The sequence below is a fragment of the Alternaria alternata genome, assembly GCF_001642055.1.
Source record: "Alternaria alternata strain SRC1lrK2f unplaced genomic scaffold CC77scaffold_16, whole genome shotgun sequence".
Classification (NCBI taxonomy): domain Eukaryota; kingdom Fungi; phylum Ascomycota; class Dothideomycetes; order Pleosporales; family Pleosporaceae; genus Alternaria; species Alternaria alternata.
In genome coordinates, this window is record NW_017306205.1 from 481185 (window position 1) to 501313 (window position 20129).

The 20129-nt window shown below is 52.0% G+C and overlaps 9 protein-coding genes across 9 annotated transcripts; 5 read left to right on the plus strand and 4 right to left on the minus strand.

Moving 5' to 3' along the window:
• Window positions 1-14: 14 nt before the first annotated feature.
• On the minus strand, window positions 15-2295 carry CC77DRAFT_219421 (dual specificity protein phosphatase 12). Its single transcript, XM_018530713.1, has 4 exons — window positions 1853-2295; window positions 1546-1767; window positions 916-1248; window positions 15-831 (listed from the first exon to the last, which is right to left on the minus strand). The coding sequence occupies exons 1-4, from the start codon at window positions 1900-1902 to the stop codon at window positions 456-458; spliced, it is 981 nt and encodes a 326-aa protein (XP_018383679.1). The 5' UTR covers window positions 1903-2295; the 3' UTR covers window positions 15-455.
• Window positions 2296-4527: 2232 nt separating this feature from the next.
• CC77DRAFT_220243 (hypothetical protein) lies at window positions 4528-7307 on the plus strand. The gene is made up of 5 exons (XM_018530715.1): window positions 4528-4534; window positions 4659-4933; window positions 5098-5414; window positions 5667-6674; window positions 6753-7307. Exons 2-5 carry the CDS (start codon window positions 4838-4840, stop codon window positions 7243-7245), a joined length of 1914 nt encoding a protein of 637 aa, XP_018383680.1. The 5' UTR covers window positions 4528-4534; window positions 4659-4837; the 3' UTR covers window positions 7246-7307.
• Window positions 7308-8545: 1238 nt separating this feature from the next.
• On the plus strand, window positions 8546-9175 carry CC77DRAFT_993754 (hypothetical protein; the record flags this gene model as incomplete). Its single annotated transcript, XM_018536423.1, has 1 exon — window positions 8546-9175. A coding segment is annotated over exon 1 (156 nt), but the record flags the coding sequence as incomplete, so codon positions are not given.
• Window positions 9176-11328: 2153 nt separating this feature from the next.
• CC77DRAFT_1022472 (DUF1742-domain-containing protein) lies at window positions 11329-12304 on the minus strand. The gene is made up of 4 exons (XM_018525474.1): window positions 12185-12304; window positions 11862-12131; window positions 11743-11813; window positions 11329-11687 (listed from the first exon to the last, which is right to left on the minus strand). The coding sequence occupies exons 1-4, from the start codon at window positions 12287-12289 to the stop codon at window positions 11573-11575; spliced, it is 561 nt and encodes a 186-aa protein (XP_018383682.1). The 5' UTR covers window positions 12290-12304; the 3' UTR covers window positions 11329-11572.
• A 185-nt stretch (window positions 12305-12489) lies between these two features.
• On the plus strand, window positions 12490-14062 carry CC77DRAFT_220416 (deoxyribonuclease tatD). Its single transcript, XM_018530716.1, has 4 exons — window positions 12490-12900; window positions 12948-13545; window positions 13629-13890; window positions 13950-14062. The coding sequence occupies exons 1-4, from the start codon at window positions 12895-12897 to the stop codon at window positions 13996-13998; spliced, it is 915 nt and encodes a 304-aa protein (XP_018383683.1). The 5' UTR covers window positions 12490-12894; the 3' UTR covers window positions 13999-14062.
• CC77DRAFT_1022474 (NADH-quinone oxidoreductase) lies at window positions 13952-15019 on the minus strand. Its single transcript, XM_018525475.1, has 3 exons — window positions 14932-15019; window positions 14674-14875; window positions 13952-14577 (listed from the first exon to the last, which is right to left on the minus strand). Exons 1-3 carry the CDS (start codon window positions 14942-14944, stop codon window positions 14127-14129), a joined length of 666 nt encoding a protein of 221 aa, XP_018383684.1. The 5' UTR covers window positions 14945-15019; the 3' UTR covers window positions 13952-14126.
• A 226-nt stretch (window positions 15020-15245) lies between these two features.
• Window positions 15246-15991, plus strand: CC77DRAFT_1032955 (Sedlin; the record flags this gene model as incomplete). Its single annotated transcript, XM_018526773.1, has 5 exons — window positions 15246-15257; window positions 15311-15349; window positions 15404-15694; window positions 15741-15787; window positions 15850-15991. 5 exons carry the CDS (start codon window positions 15246-15248, stop codon window positions 15989-15991), a joined length of 531 nt encoding a protein of 176 aa, XP_018383685.1.
• Window positions 15992-16015: 24 nt separating this feature from the next.
• CC77DRAFT_221862 (mitochondrial ATPase) lies at window positions 16016-18554 on the plus strand. The gene is made up of 2 exons (XM_018530718.1): window positions 16016-16338; window positions 16398-18554. Exons 1-2 carry the CDS (start codon window positions 16239-16241, stop codon window positions 18506-18508), a joined length of 2211 nt encoding a protein of 736 aa, XP_018383686.1. The 5' UTR covers window positions 16016-16238; the 3' UTR covers window positions 18509-18554.
• A 46-nt stretch (window positions 18555-18600) lies between these two features.
• On the minus strand, window positions 18601-19725 carry CC77DRAFT_940672 (ornithine carbamoyltransferase; the record flags this gene model as incomplete). The annotated part of the gene is made up of 2 exons (XM_018534742.1): window positions 18601-19326; window positions 19378-19725. 2 exons carry the CDS (start codon window positions 19723-19725, stop codon window positions 18601-18603), a joined length of 1074 nt encoding a protein of 357 aa, XP_018383687.1.
• Window positions 19726-20129: the final 404 nt, after the last annotated feature.

Consider the following 20129-nt stretch of genomic DNA (forward strand, 5'->3'; position numbering starts at 1 on the left):
GTGCGGTTTCAGAAGACTGGTAGGCTAGCCATGGGCGTAGTCTAGAATACTTGGCTGGAGGCTACGGGAACTAACGTATAGAGCAAAGGCATATACGGCTTAGTACTGTCTGTCTATTCGCTAGCTTTGTTGCACACAGATGCCGTCCGGGCGACGTACCCGTAATCTTCATCGTAGATTTAGTAGCGATAGGAGTGAGATAGATAGATTGGTAGCCGATACAGAGATCGATTGAGCTTACTGCCCCATCATGTGGTTACACGTCGGCTTGTAGTGTTCCCGAGCTGAGAGAATTCTTTACCATCTTTACCATCTTCCCTGTGGTGATGAAGTGACCGAGTGGATCGGAGGTATGTCCTTCTTGGGGGTTTGATAGGGCACGGGCCACCGAAGAAGCTAAATGTGAGCTGTCTTCTCCTCGCCGAGCTGATGTATAGCAACATCTTTCAAAGATCTTATAGGTTCTCCTTTGACTGAACTGCCCCTAACGGAGGCGGACCTGAAGCTCCCGGTGGACGCCGGATGCCAAAGTTTGCTTTCCTTGCTTCATCGATTCGACCTTTGGAAAGGCTGATACCGGGGACGACCCACTCTCCACAACTACACTGCATCCCCTGCCAGGCATACTTGCCTACGTTGGTGTGGCATTTTGGACACTCCAGACGCCCTTCCAACTTGCCTTGTTCGAGCTCCGGGCGCATCCACGACAGGGGATCTAGGAAGTAGTGGGCACAGTTCTGCGATGGAGCTTTTTGAGCTTCTGCGTTCTGGTCGCTGACAGATGGGGTGGACCCATGCGGTAGTAGATATTGTGACGTCGCTAATGCTCGTCTGAAACTTTGTAAGCGCTGAGCAAGATGGGCGGCAACAGGCAGTATGGTGACATCAATCACGTCTTGCCACAACTCCACTTACCTGCATTTACGACATCTCAATTCGAAACCGGAAGATTCGTCGGCGACATGTTCGTCTTCGAAGCGAATCTTGTCCGCCTCTGGAGCTTGGCCACACGCGCGGCTCAGCTCGATTTCCCGTTGGTAAACCCATCGTTGATAGGCCGGGGTATCTTCGACGTTTTCAGGTGTCTGCATCTCACCGTATAGCTCCAGTTGTTTCATGAAGCCCTCGTTTGGTTCGCAGATGGATCGCGCTTGCCGAACGTGCGACAAAGCCTCCGACGGGCTGATGTTGTGCTCTTGCATCAAATAAGCGATGACGACGGTAGCCGATCGTGACTTGCCCATAGCACTAGAGAAGAGGTTGTGGTTGGCATATTGATACGAGTGGCTGAGAACAAATAGAGTGGCAACTGGGCGGTGTGTATCGGGGAAAAATCGCAGAAAACGGAAGGCGAAAAAAGACGAAAAACATGATGCAGGACGCGCGGAAAGCAAAATTGAGCTGCATGCATTGCATACCAGTGACGAGGCCTTGGGGCTGTTGTCGTTTGTGAAGATGGCAAAACTGCCAAGCAAGGCAATCGTCGGCGGCGATCCAAAGTTGTTGGATATGCAAGGCTTCAGCTTGACCAGGATGTTGACTTACCAATGCACCAAGACTCCGCCACCTCCCTTAAGCCCCTCCCGTATGAAGCGATTTGTGGCAGGGAAATGCTCCAATAGATTTTCGTCTTCGACATCGTCGACCTCCACCACCATGTGCTTGAAGGGGCCGAACAAGTCTTGATCTAGTGGTGTGCGCAATACCGACAAGACGTGCGTAATATTGGCTTGCTGGAGGGCCTCGCGCCGTCGTAGAGTGAACATGCTATGCAGCAATGGTTAGACAGTAGTCCGGTGACCCCAGACCTGAGCCATGGGGCAGATGCGAAACGATAGTCGACATTACGTACCCACCGATATACAGGTTCAAGTCCCCAGGGACTCTGTCGATGAGCGCCATGATAGGCGAAACGAGGTCTCCGAGAACAATCGGACGCCGGAGATGAGTGTACGGTGATCAACAATCCTAGAAGAAGCGCGCGTTGTTGAAGGTGTGAGAGAGATGGTCTAATTTTGACCGAGGGTTTCTGGTCGCGCGTGCCCGCCAAAATTGCGGACCATCAGTAATGACATCTGTCATCGAGTTTGTTATATCGGCAAAGACGAAAAAATGCAGCGCGTTTGAGCAGCTGCCGAGCATTCTATTCACCTTCAGAATTATTGGATCGACGGGTGTGACTCTACCCAAGGTTGCGGCCAAGAGTCACAGAGAGAGTACCATGAGCTTTAGAGACATCATGGAGCTAGCAGTTCGTAGCCTTATAGCTACACACACTATATTCCTTGCCCGCCCGTGCTGCCCCGTAGTTCATAGTTCCTAGTGAGACCCTTTGCAATAAGAACTGTCATCAAGAGAGTCATGTGTCGTTGCAGTAAGCGGTATTTTCCGCAAGACCGCGGAGCTACACACTATGGATCAGGGACTGCATACAATTAACATGGGTGAGTTTATAGTTTGAATCGAAGAATTCCAGTTGTACGAAGAGTTCCCGAGGCCGTCCGTTGCTGCGCCCCAAAGATGTCGAAGTTGCCCGGGCAGCCATGAATCTGGACAGCGGTCAATGAGAGCCATATGTTGTCTCGTGTCAGTGGTGTGGTGTTGCTTCCATCGTGAGACAAGCAATATTGCAGTCGTTACCGACAGCCAGAAATAGCGAATTGCTCGTACTCCCCGGTTGCTTGCAAGGCTATGATGGCGCCTCGTCCCGCATCTCGGCGAAGCGCATCAATGCTTTGGAAAACGGGTAGAGACGCGGTAGTTGCGAATTTCCGTGCATTCCATATCGCCGACTAGATGGAGAAGTCGCTGACATCACCCAAGACTTGCTGGTTCGCGCTGTCTCAAAGTGGCTGAACGACCGCTTACCTGACCACAAAGCAGGACCCACCTGCCGGTGAAAAAGCAACGTACCATGTAGGTACCACTGTTGGCCTCGCAGGTGTAGGTTCGGCCCCAATCCGATACCCCGGAGTAATACTCGTGTCGTCTGCAAGTTGCCGCTCGTGACAGCACGAGGTACCCTGGAATGGACCATGGACACAGCCCCATGGGAAACATGTGTAGGAGCAGATGGAGGGAGGTGTTTTTTTGGTCTGTACAACGAGTGTAGTTGCCAAAAATACCATGTCGGGGAGCAGGGAATGCGATATCTCAGACAGGCAGCCTGTGTCGCATTGGCTGCCGGAGATAGTGCACTGTGTGCATAGCGTGTACGCCCCGCCGTGGATTCGATTTGATGGCGGAGGGCTTGCCGCTCAGGATGCAGGTATACCTAGGCAGTGTGTAGGGCAGGCCAGCTTCCCGCCGCGATAGCGATCAGCAGATCAGCGTGGCATGGGAGAACAGCCGTGGCCGTCTCAGCCTGACTGATGATGGGTGACTACAGTTGATGGTGCAATCGATGGCGCTTGTAAGGCTGCAAGGAGCTTACTCTGTTGGAACTCCTCAGGCATCCGTGCGCACTGACTTCCGCTACCCGCACTCAAGTCTAACCCACACACGGTTGAATCTGACGCTGTGCCGTCTGCACCTCTCCCCCCAATCCCCATCGAGGCGAAGCGCAACGCTGCATTGTTGGACAATTTGGTCAGATTCCAGGCATGCAACCCTCGTCAGCCAGCGCGCCCACGCCGTCGGCATGCCTTCCAAGCCTGCCCTACCAGCCATCTCACCGTTGCACCGGCCTGACGTCCTGGCAGATCGGCTCTACTTGGTTTGCGTAATAATCGGCACACAGGGCAGCTGGACGAGCGGGCGCCAATCCTCGATTGATTATTCTTGGTCCGACTGAGCTCTATCCCACGCTGCTGGGAGTCGTCTGCCGTCACGAGCAATCTACTGCGAGTCGACCTGCCAGCGCTAATGGCAAGCCCTATGCACGAGATGAGGGTCGGGGCGTGGACCTTGAAGCTTCTCGAAAGCCAGAGCCCTGCTCCGACCGACTAAAGGGTTGCATCTACCCCTGCTGAGGTCTCCACTGCGCTCCGTGCCAGGAGCAACCAGGCATAACCAATCACCGACATTCAAGCTCATCCAGCGTAGTGCTTTATGCTAACCGCACTCCCCGGCGGAGGGCGTTTCTTCTGCTCCGTCTGTTGCTGTTGCTGCTGCTGCTATCCAGCGGTGCCTCTGTCCTGCAGACTCTCTGCCTCTCCGGATCACTGGACGCCGAGGGACGCTTCCTTCTCCCTTTTACTCCACCCGCCTTCACGCTAAGGGCCCTACCGCAGTCCCGCGTCGTCTTGTCCGCTGCCGTGTAGCAGGAACAGGCCTCTTCCGAACGACCTGACGACTTCACTCGTTGCATTGCTCGCACCATACTGGTTTTATGACGACTAGTCCCGGGCGAAAAGAAGCAATATCATTTTTGTGGCGGTGCTGGCCAGAACCCTTCCGTTCAGCTGAAGGACCCTCTCGCTCGTAGGGCTGAACATTTAACAGCCGCAAGCGCTAGCGCCCCCGCTTTCGCTTTTGTAAGCCTCGCCGTCGAGAATCCATCCCAACGACGCGTAAGTCCCACACGACCGCAAAGGTACGTCGCATGCTGTTTAGTACGTAGTTGTTAGAGTTCAGCTACGTCTGCACGCCTTCACTCTGTCCTCCCCTGCCTGTCTCGGCCAGTCCGTGTCGTTTCGGGCTAACGATTCTACCTCTAGGTCCGTGCTCGCATACACTATCCAGTAGCGACCATACTCACTCTTCTTGCTTGTCGCGCTCGCCACATTCGCGGTGCTCGCGTGCTGCGCGAGTACGCTTCAGCTGCACCCTAGTGGCGCGCTCCCGGCGACCTCATCTTCCCTACGAGCCATGTCCTCCACACCGAGTATTCGCGTATATGATTCTCAGCGTGATTCCCACCACTACCAACTACCACACCACCGCCGACCGTCGATACCCACCCCGGCTGTCGCAATGGCCATACCGAGAGTATGTAAGCTCGTGTTCCAGCTGGTGAATATATAACGGGCGGTCTGGAGCAGCTTGTGGCTCGGTCACACGAGATATAGCTCCTGAAAGAGTCACAAAGTGCTCCAGCCTCATCCGGGACTGAACACGCTATACGAATGGTTCACTGACTGTACCAAAATTTTATAGGCACGCGAAGAGGCACCACCACCCTTGCCTCCTCCACGTCATATCGACCTCAGTGGAAGAGACCCTGGTTGGCAATGGGGTAACACAAACAGCCCAAGGGACACCGGCTTTGGCGGAAATCGGCTCGCGACAGTTAGACCTGGCTCGAGCTTGTACGGTGGAGCCACAGGCAGCTATCCGCGGGAGCCTTCGGTCGATATGTTTAGCCCTGCCCGCGAACCTTCCGTCTCTAGATCCGTCGACGGCATGAGCGAACACAGCAACACCAGCGAGGACGACCGTAGTAACAAAGCTCGGCCATCTCTCAAGAACCACAGGTACGGAACACTCTATTATACCTCCCCTCATCTCAAAGAGCAAGACGTGTTAGGGTTCTGGCAAGGTTCGGCAGCGCTTGTATATCTTTGGTCAAGATGCCGTGTCACTGCTTCACTGACAAATCCTTGTCGTTTGGAGGATTCCCATGCATGTCAATTGGTTCAGAACTTGTCAAGGGTTGCCTGCATTCTTTGTGCCTACAAATCTGGCGTTGTGTCGTGTGCTCTCTAGTGACTAACAATGTGCCATAGACTCACGAGCGAGCGACAACTCGGTCACAAAGCCGTGCAGAATTCATCGCATGCCTACGATAAGCAACTACTCTCGAAGATCGGCGGCCCGAATACACCCACACGAACAACCGCGTCATCCATCTCCTCTGCCAGCACTCACGACCCCGCCGCTTCCGATACACACGTCCCTTCTCACAAGCTCAGCGGTCAACTAAAGCCGTTGACTGTACCTACTATATCACCGAGTTACAACGGCTGGCGTAGTCCAGGATTCGATTCAGCGGAATCACAAAGGGCACGCTACGGAAGCATTTCAACTCCAGGCCCTTTAGACGAGACATCTTCTCAGCACCGCGGTAGCTACGACCACAGCATATTCTCGGATCCCGAGTTTGGTGGCATGGAAGAAAATGGAATGCGTGATCTGAACATCAACGAACGTAGCCCTGCCGAGTCAGAGGACTATCAGTTAGGCCCTAAGGGTGGCCTAAAACGGCGGGCCTCGTCGCCGCCCTCTGAAGCCGCGCGCGACGATCGACCCATCCCAAGCGGCCATAATGATCTCTACCACCGCCGCTCTCAGCAAATGCTGGTTAATCGGAATTGCGCAGCTTCTCGTTTTCAGTCAAACTCAAACTCGCTATCTTCGACTGGGTCCGTAAGTCAACGCAGCGGTTCGATCGGCTCTTCTTTCGGGTTTTCAACCGCTCCAAGCAGTATGGCAAGTTATTGCGGAGATCAGCGCGTTTCACCCAGTGCGTTGTCGCCTTTGGGCGAAACAGAGTTAGGCCCCGTCTCGCCATATGCAGCTAATAGGTCATTGGACCCTAGCCCCCACGGGTCGTTGTCACGACCTCCGCATCAGCGAGGCTTCTCGGAGTCCGAGCATCCGCAGATACGAAAAATGTCAACGGAAAGCATGTTGCACTCGCGACAGAATTCAATCGCAAATCGTATACCAGGAGCTTACATCTGCGAATGCTGTCCCAAGAAGCCCAAAAAATTCGACAGCGAAGATGAGTTGAGGTAAGTGCATGGATTCTCGCTTGTCCACCGCCATTTGGTCTGTCCACCATTGAGCGACCACGCTGACCCCAGCAACAGAGCACACGAGCTAGAGAAGCAGTACATCTGCCAGTACTGTCCCAATCGTTTCAAGAATAAGAACGAAGCCGAGCGCCATCAGAATTCTCTTCATTTACGTCGACATTCTTGGTCATGCGCCACGCTTGCCGGTGTTCATGCAGCTTTTCATCCCTCCCCTACTCGTCCGAATGTGGCAGACGTTTGCGGTTATTGCGGTGAAGAGTTCTCCAATCCTGCGGATTGGGAAGCACGATCTGAGCATCTGAATCATGTGCATAAGTTTGGGGAATGCAACCAAGCCAAGAAGTTTTTCCGCGCAGACCACTTCAGACAACACTTGAAGCATAGTCATGCCGGAACCAGTGGAAAATGGACGAACATGCTTGAGAACGCATGCATGAGAGACGAACCGCCACCACAGGAGCGTGTTGGCTCTATGGGCTCTATCTCCGGCCCCTCAAGTCTCGCACCTAAGCCCGGTGTCATTAACGAAGCACATGACGAAGCATGATTTCGAAAGACGCGATATAATTGATGTGGGCCACCTACAGCGCCATTGGATATTGGAGATTTTCTGAACCCGCAGCAACAACCCCATCTAATCCGAGCGGCTTTTACACATCGAAACATACCCTTCAGCAACAGAGTCCGGTCGGAGCCGGCATTAGCACTTTCTTTGCATTAGTACTTGTCCTATAGAGCGGCGTTTTCAGATATCGCCCCTTCTGACGAAAAGTTTCCACGCCTGCAGACAGCTTTGCAATTTTTCTATAGCCCTTGGCGGCGAAGCCCGTGCGTTTGGGCATAACGACACTGATGACGGCATTTGGTCTCATATAGCAGAGATCTTGTTACGCGGCCCAGAAACTTCTGGTGCCACTGAGCGGCAAATTTGTTGCATTTCAAGGATGTTTTATCCATTCAGCGGGCGTTGATACGACAGGATGTCCAGAATCATTGTTTGAAGCGAAGACATCCATGTAGTCTTTCGACCTATTACACAGCATGTGTGTCATGTCAATGCATTAAGAACACTTCTCGAATGTTTCATTGACCTGAATCCTTTCCGGCGAGGCCGAATGTAACACCAAATACCCTGTCTTGGCGAGCGCAATCGTCGCGTCTCGGCCTCTGATACCCGTCTGAGGCGCGAACCATACAGCGGTCCCAATTGCTCTGACATCGGCGATGATGCAAAAGAGTTTTCTTGCTGCCGCACAGCCAGCAGCAAACATTGTTCGGCTGGGAGTCGGCGTTGAGCGCTGAGCCTTGGCATACCATACACGAGCGCCACAACATCAGCGAACGCTTGTCACCCCTTTAACATCAACCTGCTTGACTGTCTTCAGAAACAAGAGTATGCGTAACTTCACGTCAGCCATAACACTGAAGATTGATGTCCACAAATGGCCTCGTCACTCTGCTTCAAAGCACGTACATATGGACTAGGTAATGGCATGAGCGAAAGCACACGCGTACGTATACCGTCAGCAAACGGATGTTTTTGTGGTGTTATCTCCGAAACTCATGTATACCTCGGAGGCGATGACGTTACTTCGTTCGAGCACATGACACGTACGAAAAGCCATCGCTAACACCATGTTCTGCTCGCGCGTATGTGTAATTCATTGAGATTGTATGAGCAGCATGGAAGAACGACGATGGACATGCATCCTGGAAGACGATATCTTTTGATTTGTGCACGGATGCAGAACACCTGGACAAATTTGATAATCCATCATTTCAGCTCCCAGTTATGCATACCTTACCACGGCTTCACCCAATTTACCTCATCTGGAATCACCGTTTCACTGAGCATATGGCGACCTGAATCCTTCAAGGAGACGCAATCGAAGAGTGGCACTATTTCCAGATCCTAAGCTGCTGGTATGCAATCTATCTTAGCAACATAAACACAAACTCACATACACGACAGTCTGAGCGCAACGAGTCCTCGAGAAACCATCAGCACGTACATCAGGTCATCACTGGCAAAAAACACAAATATGCGCCCTCCAGTAGCGCTGACGCAGACTCACAGAACTCGGTGTAGCCCCTTCTTACGTTTATGTTAATTTCTCCGACCCCACAGAAAATCTCTCGTTTCGGCGCGACACGCGATGGTATCTGTAATCTGACATAACACAAAACATGCGAAACGTGGGGTAAGTTGTTTCGAAAGAGGTTGAGCTCACGTGGATTGGGGTGAGCAGTGAGCAGTGAGCACTAGATTGGGGTGTAATCGCCGACTACCGTATATTGTCATGTTTTTGATGATTGGTTGATGATGGTGCATTGTTTGGAGTGGGTTATGATGGTTGTAATTATGGATATGGTCATGAGTATGTCTTTTGTGATAAAGAGGGAGGTAGACAGAAGAGACGTAACGACGGATAGACAGTCTTTAAAGGGAAGCAAATGCACGTTCATCTTGACGAGCGAGGGAGTTTTAAGACTTGAACACCGACTTCCAGAACCGCATCTTGGACCCCTGACCAAAGAACCTTCCTTGGATGGAATCCTATCAGGTAATATTGTTTTAGGCTTGTGAAATTGCTTCGGTACGTGCTACAACTCTCCTAGCAGCATGCTCTAAAGTTGATGACCGCATCACAATCTGCACGTCGCACTGAAATCAGAAAGCCCCGACACAAACCGTCGTGAACGGTGTACAGAAGTTCAGATCGACGCTTATTAGCAAGATCTAAATCTCGGTTTTGGGTGCATATATTACTCCTCAGTACTAGGGTCGGTGAGATCTGCGAACACATAGCGTGGCAGTTGACATGTTGCAATACAACCAATGAGAACTGAAGGTAAGCGGCTGTTGTATTCGAAGGCACTGTGCACACAAAGTACTGCCTTCAGGCAAGTGCTGACGCTGACATTGACCCGGCCGCAGAATCGGTCTCGCAAAAGCTTTTCCCTTGGACGCCTGAACCGCAGCAACAGTGGAGACCCGGTGACCCAGAGACGATGTGGCTGCAGAATCGTGAAACTTCCCTGTGGTGAGGCTTGAGGTGGGCAGGTGTCACAAGATGCTTATCGGCCTTGCTCTTTACGCATCTAACTAACTATGCTACAATTAGAAGGTGCGCTGTTATGATCATACATGCGGGGACATGTAAGCGATTACAGTATACACGATATGTCAAGTCAACTAGGTTATGGAGCGGAGATGTGAAGCCGCTTGCATGCATGTGATGCGGTAAGTGATATTATGTGTCGCGGTGTCCGTGTACATGCGCGGGACGATGCTGACGCGCCCAGGTCTGTAGCGAGGCTTGCTGTTTAGTCGGTCCTTCGGAACAAGGTTTGACGTGTTGTTCGCCTGATTACCCGAGAATGCTGACCATCAGCATCACGAGGAGCAGACTGGTCGTAGGGCGGATTTAGTGGCGGCCGCTAGACGGCCTGTGCCGCTGTATGAGCGTCGAGCTACAGGTAGTGCGGAGAGATTAGATATCGACTCAGTGGTAGATATGAAAAGGTCAAATGGTGTGGTGACAGATCCACAGAAGAGCATCGATGTCTGGCTGCAAGTATCAAGCATGAACAGCATCAGCGCTTCGGAAGCTTAGTACGTTGGAAGATCACAGATGACTGTAAGCCTCTGTAGAAATCCCTTCCCTTCGAAAGACGTACTGTTGGGCATTTTCCTGGTTGCATGTGCACCCAAGTCATCAGCCTGCTGCGATCCTTGGTACAGTGACCGTTGTTGAAAGGGCATCTTTCCTTAGATAGTACGTTGCCAAGATGCTTATCGATGTCGTTGGCACGCGTATGGGATGACTCAGTATGTGCGATATAGTGACAAATGGTATGTGGAGATAAGCGAGAGGGCGAGAAGGTAGGATGCGCTACGATGTTGAGCAACGAGGTGTGGACCTATTCCAGTCCATTCCGTAGAGAGCATTCACACTGTCACTAGGGTGAAGTTATCTTCTGAGTCATCGATTGCGGCACAGAGTATCCTTGGCCAAGCCTGCTTAGCGATGCAGCGATATATCCGTACTTATTCCAGCAAAGGCCGATCTCGGAGACGGTCAAGATGGCCAATGGCTCACTGCTGCACCAAACTTGCGAAGTACCGCAGCTTGCTACATATCCTGTTAGTAACGCTGGGACAGACTAAGGTGCTCAGAACCCCGCAGGTGAGAACGACTACGGCCGTAATAGGCCAACCGGGTAGTCCACCAAATGACTCACTCACAATCATACCGAATGCAACAGCCATATGGCCTAATCCATCCTTGAGGCCTTGTTCAAAACGGATTACAAAAGGTTTCCAGTCCGAATAGGGAAAGTTGAAATCGACCATGTGGTCTTGCATAACACAGACCTGTGGATCGGTAGGGGAACTGCTGCAGTAATATAAGCTTCCAAGCCACTCCCGCAACAGTTTACACAAGCAAGATGTCCTCAGGTGAATTCTACGAGCATGTCTGCAGAATTTGAGTGCACTTAGCGAGAGGAATATTCATTTAGCGGATCAAGGCATTCGAACATGTCGGTCAGGATGTTAGTGAACGATGTCCTTTGTCAAAGGGTACCAAAGTGCCTAGGACTTAGTTCGGACATAACTATAAACAGGATGGCCATGTGTGACACGTATGACATTCGGTAAGCATGGGCTTTGAACCGGCCGCTAAATGCTGACCGCGTTGTTTTCGAAGGATGTATAGTCGGCGGTCGTAAGTCCCGTTACCGCTCGCCTAAGTAATTGCCGCCTGCTTCTAGGTGAGGGAAGAAGAGGAAGCCCTTGGAGTGACGGGAGCAGTCACTGGTCCATGGCTACTATAGTACAACCGTTGTCGATGTTGGGACATGTCATGCGCCTACGGATTCCCGCTAGGTACTGACGGAAAGTTTGCAGGGTTGTTCAGTCGTTCGCGGTTTCGTTTAGCAATCTCAGCATTCCGCAGCTTGTCCAGGCGCATTTGATAGAAGTTCCTGTGCAAAGTCAACATGCCTAACTCAAATAAGGAGTTTGTAGGAGTGGCCTTACTTGTTGAGCTGATATATGCGAGGACCAAGCTCAGCCAGATTTTGATCTTTGGTCTTCGAGAGCTCTTTGATCTACATTTAAGTTAGCCTAGCCAGCAAGGTATACCATATGCTACATGCTTTGTCATCTTTGGCCTTCTCGTCCTGTTTGTCCTCTTCCTCTTCTTTGCCCTTGGTCTCCTTCTCTTTCTCTTTATCCTTGTCCTTATCTTTTCCTTTTCGCTTCTCACGCTTGAGCTTCTGCTTCTCCTCGTATTCTTTTTTTACAGCCTCAATCTCGCGATCCAGCTCATCTTGCTTCTTCTGGTCTGCGATCCTCTTTGCTTCATCAGCTTCTGGTTGACAAAAGCCTTTGTCAGATAAGTGCCCAGGACAGATGTAAAAGAAATCCTTTTAGCGAATTAGCACAGAGTGTTACAGCCTATCAGGTCAATCCTCCATACCTTGTTGCTAGGGGTAATAAGTACACTGGTAGATGGCTTGTAGCATATCCAACAGGCCTTTGCAGCGTTATCCGCCACGCGACGAAGATGCCATAAATTCTCCATTGTTGTATCGATTGCGTTCACAGGTGCTTTACACAACACCTAAGAAAGCGCGCAAGTGCACGAAATCGTCTCGAGTGACGCCGAGTGCAGCTGGCTACTCACGAGACTAAGCCTTGCCTTGTTGGTTCGCCTCCTACGTGGATGTCCCCGGATGACCGTTCAGTATTGATACAAGATGCTGCCCTGATTTACAGTGATGACTGGATGCGCAAAGAGATGCAGTCGTGAAAGAGAGTGGCTGTGCGAGAGATGCCAGCATCGAACCTAAACCTAAAACGGCTTAGTCACATATGCTTGAGGTAGCAACGATCAACCAGTGAGCATCATATTCCATCTACCAGTTTCATTCATGTTACTGAAGCCCATGCAAGCCTTGAGATATCGTGCTTCAGTTCATACCTCGAGTCGATGTCCTATACTGCGTCCTTCTAGCTTCATCCCACCCCTGTTGAGCAATTTTACACGTGCGTCATTACTCTAATTCTTTACTGACCTCGAGATGCTTACAAGACCGACATCAATATCAGACAGTACCTCCTTTACATATCAAAAACCCTCCGAAACCATCAAGATGACGACGGAAGCCCCTCAACTCAAGTACATCGATGTTGGTTCGCATCTCACTTTCCCGCCACATCCTACGTCTAACCTGCCCTAGATCGGTATCAACTTCACGGATCCGATATACCGTGGTGAATATCACGGCACTAAGCGTCACGAAGATGATTTCGAAGACGTCATACAGCGAGCCGTCGATGCTGGATGCAAGAAGTTCATGGTAACAGGTTCCGATCTCGAGGAATCCAAACATGCTGTCGAAATAGCGAAAGCGCACCCAGGGCTGTGCTATGCAACGATTGGTGTACATCCTTGCTCAGCAAAACAGTTCGACACGCACCCTGGAGGCTCGTCTGAACTGCTCTCTGCGCTGAAAACCCTTGCGCTTGAGGCCAAGGAAGCAGGATATGCAGTTGCTTTTGGAGAGATAGGTCTTGATTATGACCGCCTGTTTCTAACGCCAAAGGAGCCGCAGTTGAAGTACTTTGAGGCACAGCTGGCGATTGCAATTGAGGTCCAGCTACCACTGTTTTTACATTCGCGAGCCGCGAGCGAAGACTTTGAGAAGCTCTTGACCGCGAAACTGGATCAACTGCCGAAACGAGGTTTGGTTCATAGCTTTACTGGCACAGCCGAGGAGATGCAGCGTCTTGTTGGCTTGGGTTTTGACATTGGAGTCAACGGATGCAGCATGAAAAGTAAGTACTCCATAGCCATTACTGCTTTAGTTACCGATACTATACACTTATCTACATAATATAGCACTAACTCAGTTGCTTAGCTGACGAGAATATCGCGGTGGTTAAACAAATACCGCTTGAGCGCCTGCAGATTGAGACTGACGGTCCATGGTGCGAGATGCGACCCAGTCATGCATCAGCCAAGTATTTGCAAGACGCGCCTCCGTTACCCAAGGCGGTCAAGAAGGAGAAGTTCGCCAAAGGTATGATGGTCAAGGGCCGCAACGAGCCGGCTACAATACCACACGTGGCATATGCGATTGCAAAGATCAAGGAAGTTACCGTGGAGGAGGTCTGCGACGCGTGAGTCCACCACTTTTTGTCTCAACACAGGCGATGAGAAGGAGCTGACAGATGTCTAGTGCTTGGAAGAATTCGGTCAAGATGTTTGGACTTGGCAAAACGGCGTAACACCACCATGACACCTTAGACTTGATATAGACTATGCATATAGAAGATCGATTTGTACAAGAGGAATCTGCTCCCTCAAACTCGCAGATAAAACGACCATCAAAATAGACCACACAAACCCATACCCTCTACTTCCTGTACCACATCCTGGTGATCTTGGTATGCCTCATCTTCTTCTGCAGCTGGAAGATTCCGTACATGAGCGCCTCGGCAGTGGGAGGGCATCCAGGCACGTAGATGTCTACTGGTACAATCCTGTCACATCCTCTTGTGACCGAGTAGCTGTAGTGGTAGTATCCTCCTCCGTTTGCGCAGCTGCCCATGGAAATAACCCACCGGGGGTCAGGCATCTGGTCGTAGACCTGTCGCAGCGCGGGCGCCATCTTGTTTGTGAGGGTTCCAGCTACGATCATGACATCGGACTGTCGGGGCGAGGCACGGAAAATGATACCGAGACGATCCTGATCGTATCGTGGGGTGGACAAGTGCATCATCTCGACGGCGCAGCATGCGAGACCGAAAGTCATGGGCCATAGGGAACTCTGACGGGCCCAGTTGGCTACTTGGTCGAGTGTCGTCCTATTATCGCACGTTAGCGTATGCCCCTGCAGTCATTCCTTCCCGTCGCCCTCGTCTCTTTCCCCCCCCAAAAAAAGGTGGCAAGTCATGACATACAATGCGTATTGCATAGCCCCCTTCTTTCCCTCCTGACTCGGCAATGGCACCTCTACTCGCGCGGACTTCATCGGGGGTGGCGTCCCAGGGTTGCCGGGGATAGTTGCGGGCGTTTTCATAGTCGTAGCCCTGTCCGAAGAGCTCGAGGAGAGGAAAGCAGCGCTTCCGGCGCGGAATGGCATCAGTGCCGTCGCGGGTTTGGCTGCCCATGTTATTAGTTCCGGGAGACTGCGAGCTTTCGGGGTGGCGGGGACACACCTCGTAGAGCCATTGAGGCCGCAGACCTTGTTGTCGAAAACATTATTGCGACGAACAGGAAGGAAGGGCGTAAGTGAAGGAGTGGAGAGGCAAGATGTGGGGTGGCGGTCGAGGAGTCGCGAAGTTCATCGATGAGGTAGGTGCAGCAAAATGCTTGGCGGAAATCGATTAGTCGTCGATTTTGGTGCCATCTGATAGGTTAGGCGGCGATCGCGCCTCCCTCCATCACCCTTTCGGTCTACGTCGGCCAGACTACTCCGCATACACGTCCCAGATCCACCAGATCTGTCTAAACCGGTGATATCGTATACAGAATGTCAGGCCGGGTAAGGGGCGTAAGTTTCCAGGACTTACAGTATGAGCTGACGACTGTCCTCAGGTCCCCTCTATCGCTTGTATAGGCGTAATTGGCAAGCACGTCAGTACACCTGGTGTACGATTTCAATCTAGATAGAGTTGACCATTGTTACAGAATAATCCACTGCATATCTCTCTCTTTCCGGCTGAGGAGAGGGCACCACTAGAGTTCCAGTTCCTTCTTTCCTCATGTCTGGATATCTTCGAAGCTCGTCTACCGCACAAAACAGCAGACCAGGATTTTGGACTTCTTCAAGCTGTAGACGAGAGGTTAGCAATGTATGGCTGGCTCACCAACACCGGAGTCAAGTTCGTCATCGTTGTCGACATGGAAGGCAGGCCAGCTACAGCTCTCGACAGCAAGACCGCGACTGCTGTTGGGCTACGAGATGCGGACATGAAACCTGTACGATCAAAGCTCTATATCTCGGGCAATCTCTAATATCCATCAGGCTTTCAGGGCGTTGCAGACAGCTTACATCAAGCTATTGAGGAACCCGTAAGACGATCCAGGACCATGTGCGAACAAGACGCATACTAATTTCTGGTTCTACTGTGTAGGTTCTACGATCCAGATGAGCACTCCCCAGTTACAGCAAATGCCGAACATAGGATCGGTTCGACACAGATCACAAGTCGCAAGTTCATCCAAGAGGTCAAAAAGATAGCCGATGCGTGGTCTCCCGGCGTTACAAGCATTTGATTGAACTGTACTCTAAGCGCGATACCATGTTGCATCTTGCCGGCGTTGATAGCAATTATTGGGATAATTGTTCTGTTTCTCAACCTCGCCTCTTTTGATGGCGCGTTGCCTGCCCATCCATCGGCACTTCCCAAAAAGCGCTAGCGCCGATTGCAGTCTAGTCGAAAGTCGGGGCAGATCACCTCGGCCATGTCGACTTCAAACATCCTGCCACATAGACTTTCGTTTCTTCAACCAATGACTACCAATGCCTTCCACCGGTGTTACGATCACCAACCCTTTGGTGCTCTATCGCAGTCTCATTGCTACACAGAAGATCCGACCTGATCCAGCTCAGCATCGTCTCGGTATGACGTCTACCATTTAGACAACACTAGCGTCGAGCATGTACTAAAACTGAACGCAGCATTACATTTACAGAAGCTCTATGACAGGTTGATCGACTATGAACCGACTGTAGAATACTCCAAGAGGCTTCAACAACTTACACGAGCTGTCGATGCGGGCCAAGATGCATCGTCATCATCAACAGACTCACACGTCAACCGCTTCGGTAGAAGGGGCGTGTGGACGTCTTTACTTGCGCAAAAAGACCAAAGAGACTCCAAAGCATTGACACGTGTTCTGACTAGCCACGATGAGGCCATGCAACTGCAAAGTCCCAAAGGCCTCATGCTCCACGGCGAAGTTGGTACCGGAAAGAGTATGCTGATAGATCTCTTCCAAGATTGTCTACCAAACCGCAAGAAGCGGCGATGGCACTTCAATACCTTCATGCTCGATACCATCTCGCGTCTGGAGCAACTGCGAATGTCGAGATCACTAGTGGCAGGACCTGGGACCGCTCACGATGAGTATTCTCTACTTCTCGTGGCACGCGACCTTATCGAGAAGTCTCCCATCCTCTTCTTGGATGAGTTTCAATTGCCAGATCGCGCTGCTAGCAAGATTCTGTCCAATCTCATGACGTCGTTCTTCCAGCTTGGTGGCGTACTCATTGCGACCAGCAACCGCATGCCAGAAGAGTTGGCCAAAGCCGCGGGTATGGAGTTTTCGCGTCCTGTTACTCGCCTTAGCCGGTTAGGATGGAGTATGAGCAAGAGCTCGTATACGAGGAGAGATGATGGGGCTGGCCAGATGGGAGAGTTCGCCGCGTTCTTGGAGGTGCTTAGGGCGAGATGCGAAGTTTGGGAAATGGAAGGGAAGAAAGATTATCGGAAGATTGAAAGCGAAGAACAGGAGGGGAGAAGAGATAGTGTGCAGATGCCAGCATCCGAAACCGTTGCTGCCAACGCCACTGCAACCTCGACAGTCGAGGCAATGGGTACTACAGATCCTTCCAGTGCACCGCGAGATACAGCCCCCGAAGCCATGGAGACTTCATCTTTTCTTCCAAAGAACTACCTCATTCAGCCCATCACTACAGAGACGATGATAGAGTTTGGCGAATCTTTCAACTCTCTCGTCGAGCGCGCAACGAATCGCGAATACCCGGTCCCTTGGGAGCCCGCGACCCTCACGGTCTACAACCGGCCCCTCGAGATTCCTGCTCAGTATAATGGTGTGGCATTCTTCACTTTTGCTGAGCTCTGCGGCGCAGTCTTAGGTCCAGCAGACTACATCACTTTAGCATCTACATACCATACCTTCATCGTCACCGATGTACCTGTCATGGGCTTACTGATGAAGAGCGAAGCAAGACGGCTCATCACTTTGCTCGACGCCATGTACGAAGCAAGATGTAGATTGATGATGACGGCGGCTGCAGGTCCCGATGGAATTTTCTTTCCATCCCGACCATCTACGGCGGAACCAGGACAAGAGACACTAGACAATGACGCCGTATACCCAGAGACATATTCAGAGATTTACCAAGATCTCAATTCACCCTTCAGACCGAACATCTCGTCCTATTCTGGCGATAGTCTATCCGAAGACGCACTAGAAGATGATCCACCAAATCGCTCCCGCCAGGCAGGAACTTCTTTCACAGACGAGCGGAAATTTGGTCCTGGGTCTCCCGACTTTGCTAATATAGGGGGTTTGACAGGTGAAGATGAGAAGTTTGCTGTCAAGAGGGCGGAAAGTCGGATTTGGGAAATGTGTTCAGGGAGGTGGTGGGATCGCTTTTCTGCTGCGGCTGACGAGGCGACGCCATGGTGGAGGCCTCTTCCTCTTGAATCAAGACACTGGGAAAGGGCTTCTGTTACGTCAAAACCTTGTCCAGCGCCGTCGCCGGAGTCACTTCCGCCTAACACAAAGATTTTGTCCAAAGACGAAGTTGAAAAGGACCGTCAGAAGGAGATGGAGGACATGTTCAAGCATGGTGCAAGTCCCTTCCGCACACATCCTGATGCTCCGCCCAAATTCAGCTGGACACATGCCTGGGGTATGATGACGTGGGGCAAGAAGGCTGGGGCTTGGGGAAAGGGTGTAGAAGGATTGAAAGACAGAAACGGCAATGAAGAGGGCAGTGAAGATGGAAAGGACGGCAAAGACGAGAAGAAAAGAGAGTAATCCGTAGGGTGTCTCGGCTAGCTGATGCAATCGCTTGGTATGGATTCATCATAGATATCAAGAAGCTTTGTTCATTCGAACCATGGATCTAGTCACTGAATGTTTCCCTTGTTCACAACGAAGGCTTCCAGCGCAGAAATGGCTGCCCATAACCTGTTCTCTGCCTCCTTGAACACGACACTCCTCGGCCCGTAAAAGACCTCATCAGCAACCTCCTCGGGATGCCTGGGTAGGCAATGCATGAAGCTCCAGTTGTCCTTGGCGCCGCCACGTTTCGCCAGTTCAGAGGTGATCTGGAAGCCGGAGAAGGCTTTGAGGCGCTTGGCAGTCTCCTCTTCCTGGCCCATGGATACCCAAGTGTCTGTCACGAGGATATCTGCATTCTTGATGGCTTCTTCGGGCGTGTTGGTTTCGAAGAGTTTGCCTGGGTGGGGAGACGTTTGCGCGGCATGGGAGATGACTTCACGCATGGCCTTGGGAATCTCGTAGCCAGCGGGGGTTGCGACGGCGATATCGATGCCTAGCTTTGTTGCACCAATGGCTAGATCAAAAAGGACATTGTTCGCATCTCCTATCCATGCAATCTTCAGACCCTCTAGGCCGAGAGAGGTAGAGGATGTGGAAGGGTATATTTCGGCCATGGTCAGCAAGTCGGCGATGATCTGGAGGGGGTGGTAGAGGTCGGAGAGGGCGTTTATGACGGGGACGCTCGAGTGCTTGGCGAGGTCGGCGACGTCAGAGTGAGGACCTACGCGGGCTACGATTGCGGCGGTCATGCTGGAGAGGACGAGCGAAGTGTCGTAGAGGGATTCGTTGACCTAGAATTGTCGCGTCAGCAGGTAAGGTGCAAGTAGCAGGCTCTGCCATACACCCAGCTGTATGTCGTCCTTGCCTAGGAACATGGGTGAGCCTCCAAAAGCCGCGATGGCGCCTTCGGTCGACACCCTTGTGCGGGTACTCCGTTTGCTGAAGGTCATTGCGACGGTCTTGCCTGCGAGTGCCCCGCGCATCGAATGCGGCACCTCTCCCGTCTGCTTGATGGCCGTCTTGTGTTGGTGCGCATTTTGGACGAGTGTAGTCAGCTCGGCGGGCGTGAGATCTGCTATGGACAGGAGATGGCGCGGCGCGAATGGCGATGTCGGAGGTGCAGCTGGTGAAGTAGAGTAGCAGCGGCGCAAGCTTCGTAGAGCGGCGGGGGAGGGGCGGAAAGCGGGCATGGTGCGTCAATTGCGTGTGTGGAGCTAGATGGAGCGACGCAGAGGCGTGATATAGTCACAGCGACGGTGAATTGAGTCACAGGGCGTGTTGTGACTCTTGTGAATTATTGTCTGTTAAGCCGCACTAGGACGTGACGCATGTGGGTGGAGATGCTGGGGTCGGGGCTAGCGGCCGCGGCAGGCACGGGCACACGTCGCTCCTGGGCTCTTATCCGGCGCCCAGCGAGTGGCTGAGTTCATGACGAGATGGACAACGTCAACCAACCTCAACCAGCTCCCAGTCCTTCTTCTTTCCTCTCGCCCCGACCCCGACCGGCACCAGCACCCCGCCCGTCATGTCCGTCGCCTGGACCCCCCTACGCCTGAAGATGGAGGAGGACAACGCTGAGCAGCAGTGGGGCTCC

Excerpts from the sequence above, each read along its gene's own strand:
- CC77DRAFT_219421 (XM_018530713.1), bottom strand. The coding sequence starts at position 1,902 with ATGGCGCTCATCGACAGAGTCCCTGGGGACTTGAACCTGTATATCGGT. Across the intron at positions 1,768-1,852 it reads TTGAACCTGTATATCGGTGG|CATGTTCACTCTACGACGGC; the intron begins GTACGTAATGTC and ends ATTGCTGCATAG. Across the intron at positions 1,249-1,545 it reads GGCGGAGTCTTGGTGCATTG|TGCTATGGGCAAGTCACGAT; the intron begins GTAAGTCAACAT and ends CCTCTTCTCTAG.
- CC77DRAFT_220243 (XM_018530715.1), top strand. The coding sequence starts at position 4,838 with ATGATTCTCAGCGTGATTCCCACCACTACCAACTACCACACCACCGCC. Across the intron at positions 4,934-5,097 it reads AATGGCCATACCGAGAGTAT|GCACGCGAAGAGGCACCACC; the intron begins GTAAGCTCGTGT and ends AAAATTTTATAG. Across the intron at positions 6,675-6,752 it reads GACAGCGAAGATGAGTTGAG|AGCACACGAGCTAGAGAAGC; the intron begins GTAAGTGCATGG and ends CCCCAGCAACAG.
- CC77DRAFT_1022472 (XM_018525474.1), bottom strand. The coding sequence starts at position 12,289 with ATGGAGAATTTATGGCATCTTCGTCGCGTGGCGGATAACGCTGCAAAG. Across the intron at positions 12,132-12,184 it reads TTATTACCCCTAGCAACAAG|GATTTCTTTTACATCTGTCC; the intron begins GTATGGAGGATT and ends ATTCGCTAAAAG. Across the intron at positions 11,814-11,861 it reads AGAAGGCCAAAGATGACAAA|ATCAAAGAGCTCTCGAAGAC; the intron begins GCATGTAGCATA and ends ACTTAAATGTAG.
- CC77DRAFT_220416 (XM_018530716.1), top strand. Across the intron at positions 13,546-13,628 it reads CAACGGATGCAGCATGAAAA|CTGACGAGAATATCGCGGTG; the intron begins GTAAGTACTCCA and ends TCAGTTGCTTAG. Across the intron at positions 13,891-13,949 it reads GTGGAGGAGGTCTGCGACGC|TGCTTGGAAGAATTCGGTCA; the intron begins GTGAGTCCACCA and ends ACAGATGTCTAG.
- CC77DRAFT_1022474 (XM_018525475.1), bottom strand. Across the intron at positions 14,578-14,673 it reads GGGGCTATGCAATACGCATT|GACGACACTCGACCAAGTAG; the intron begins GTATGTCATGAC and ends GTGCGATAATAG.
- CC77DRAFT_221862 (XM_018530718.1), top strand. The coding sequence starts at position 16,239 with ATGCCTTCCACCGGTGTTACGATCACCAACCCTTTGGTGCTCTATCGC. Across the intron at positions 16,339-16,397 it reads TCCAGCTCAGCATCGTCTCG|CATTACATTTACAGAAGCTC; the intron begins GTATGACGTCTA and ends AACTGAACGCAG.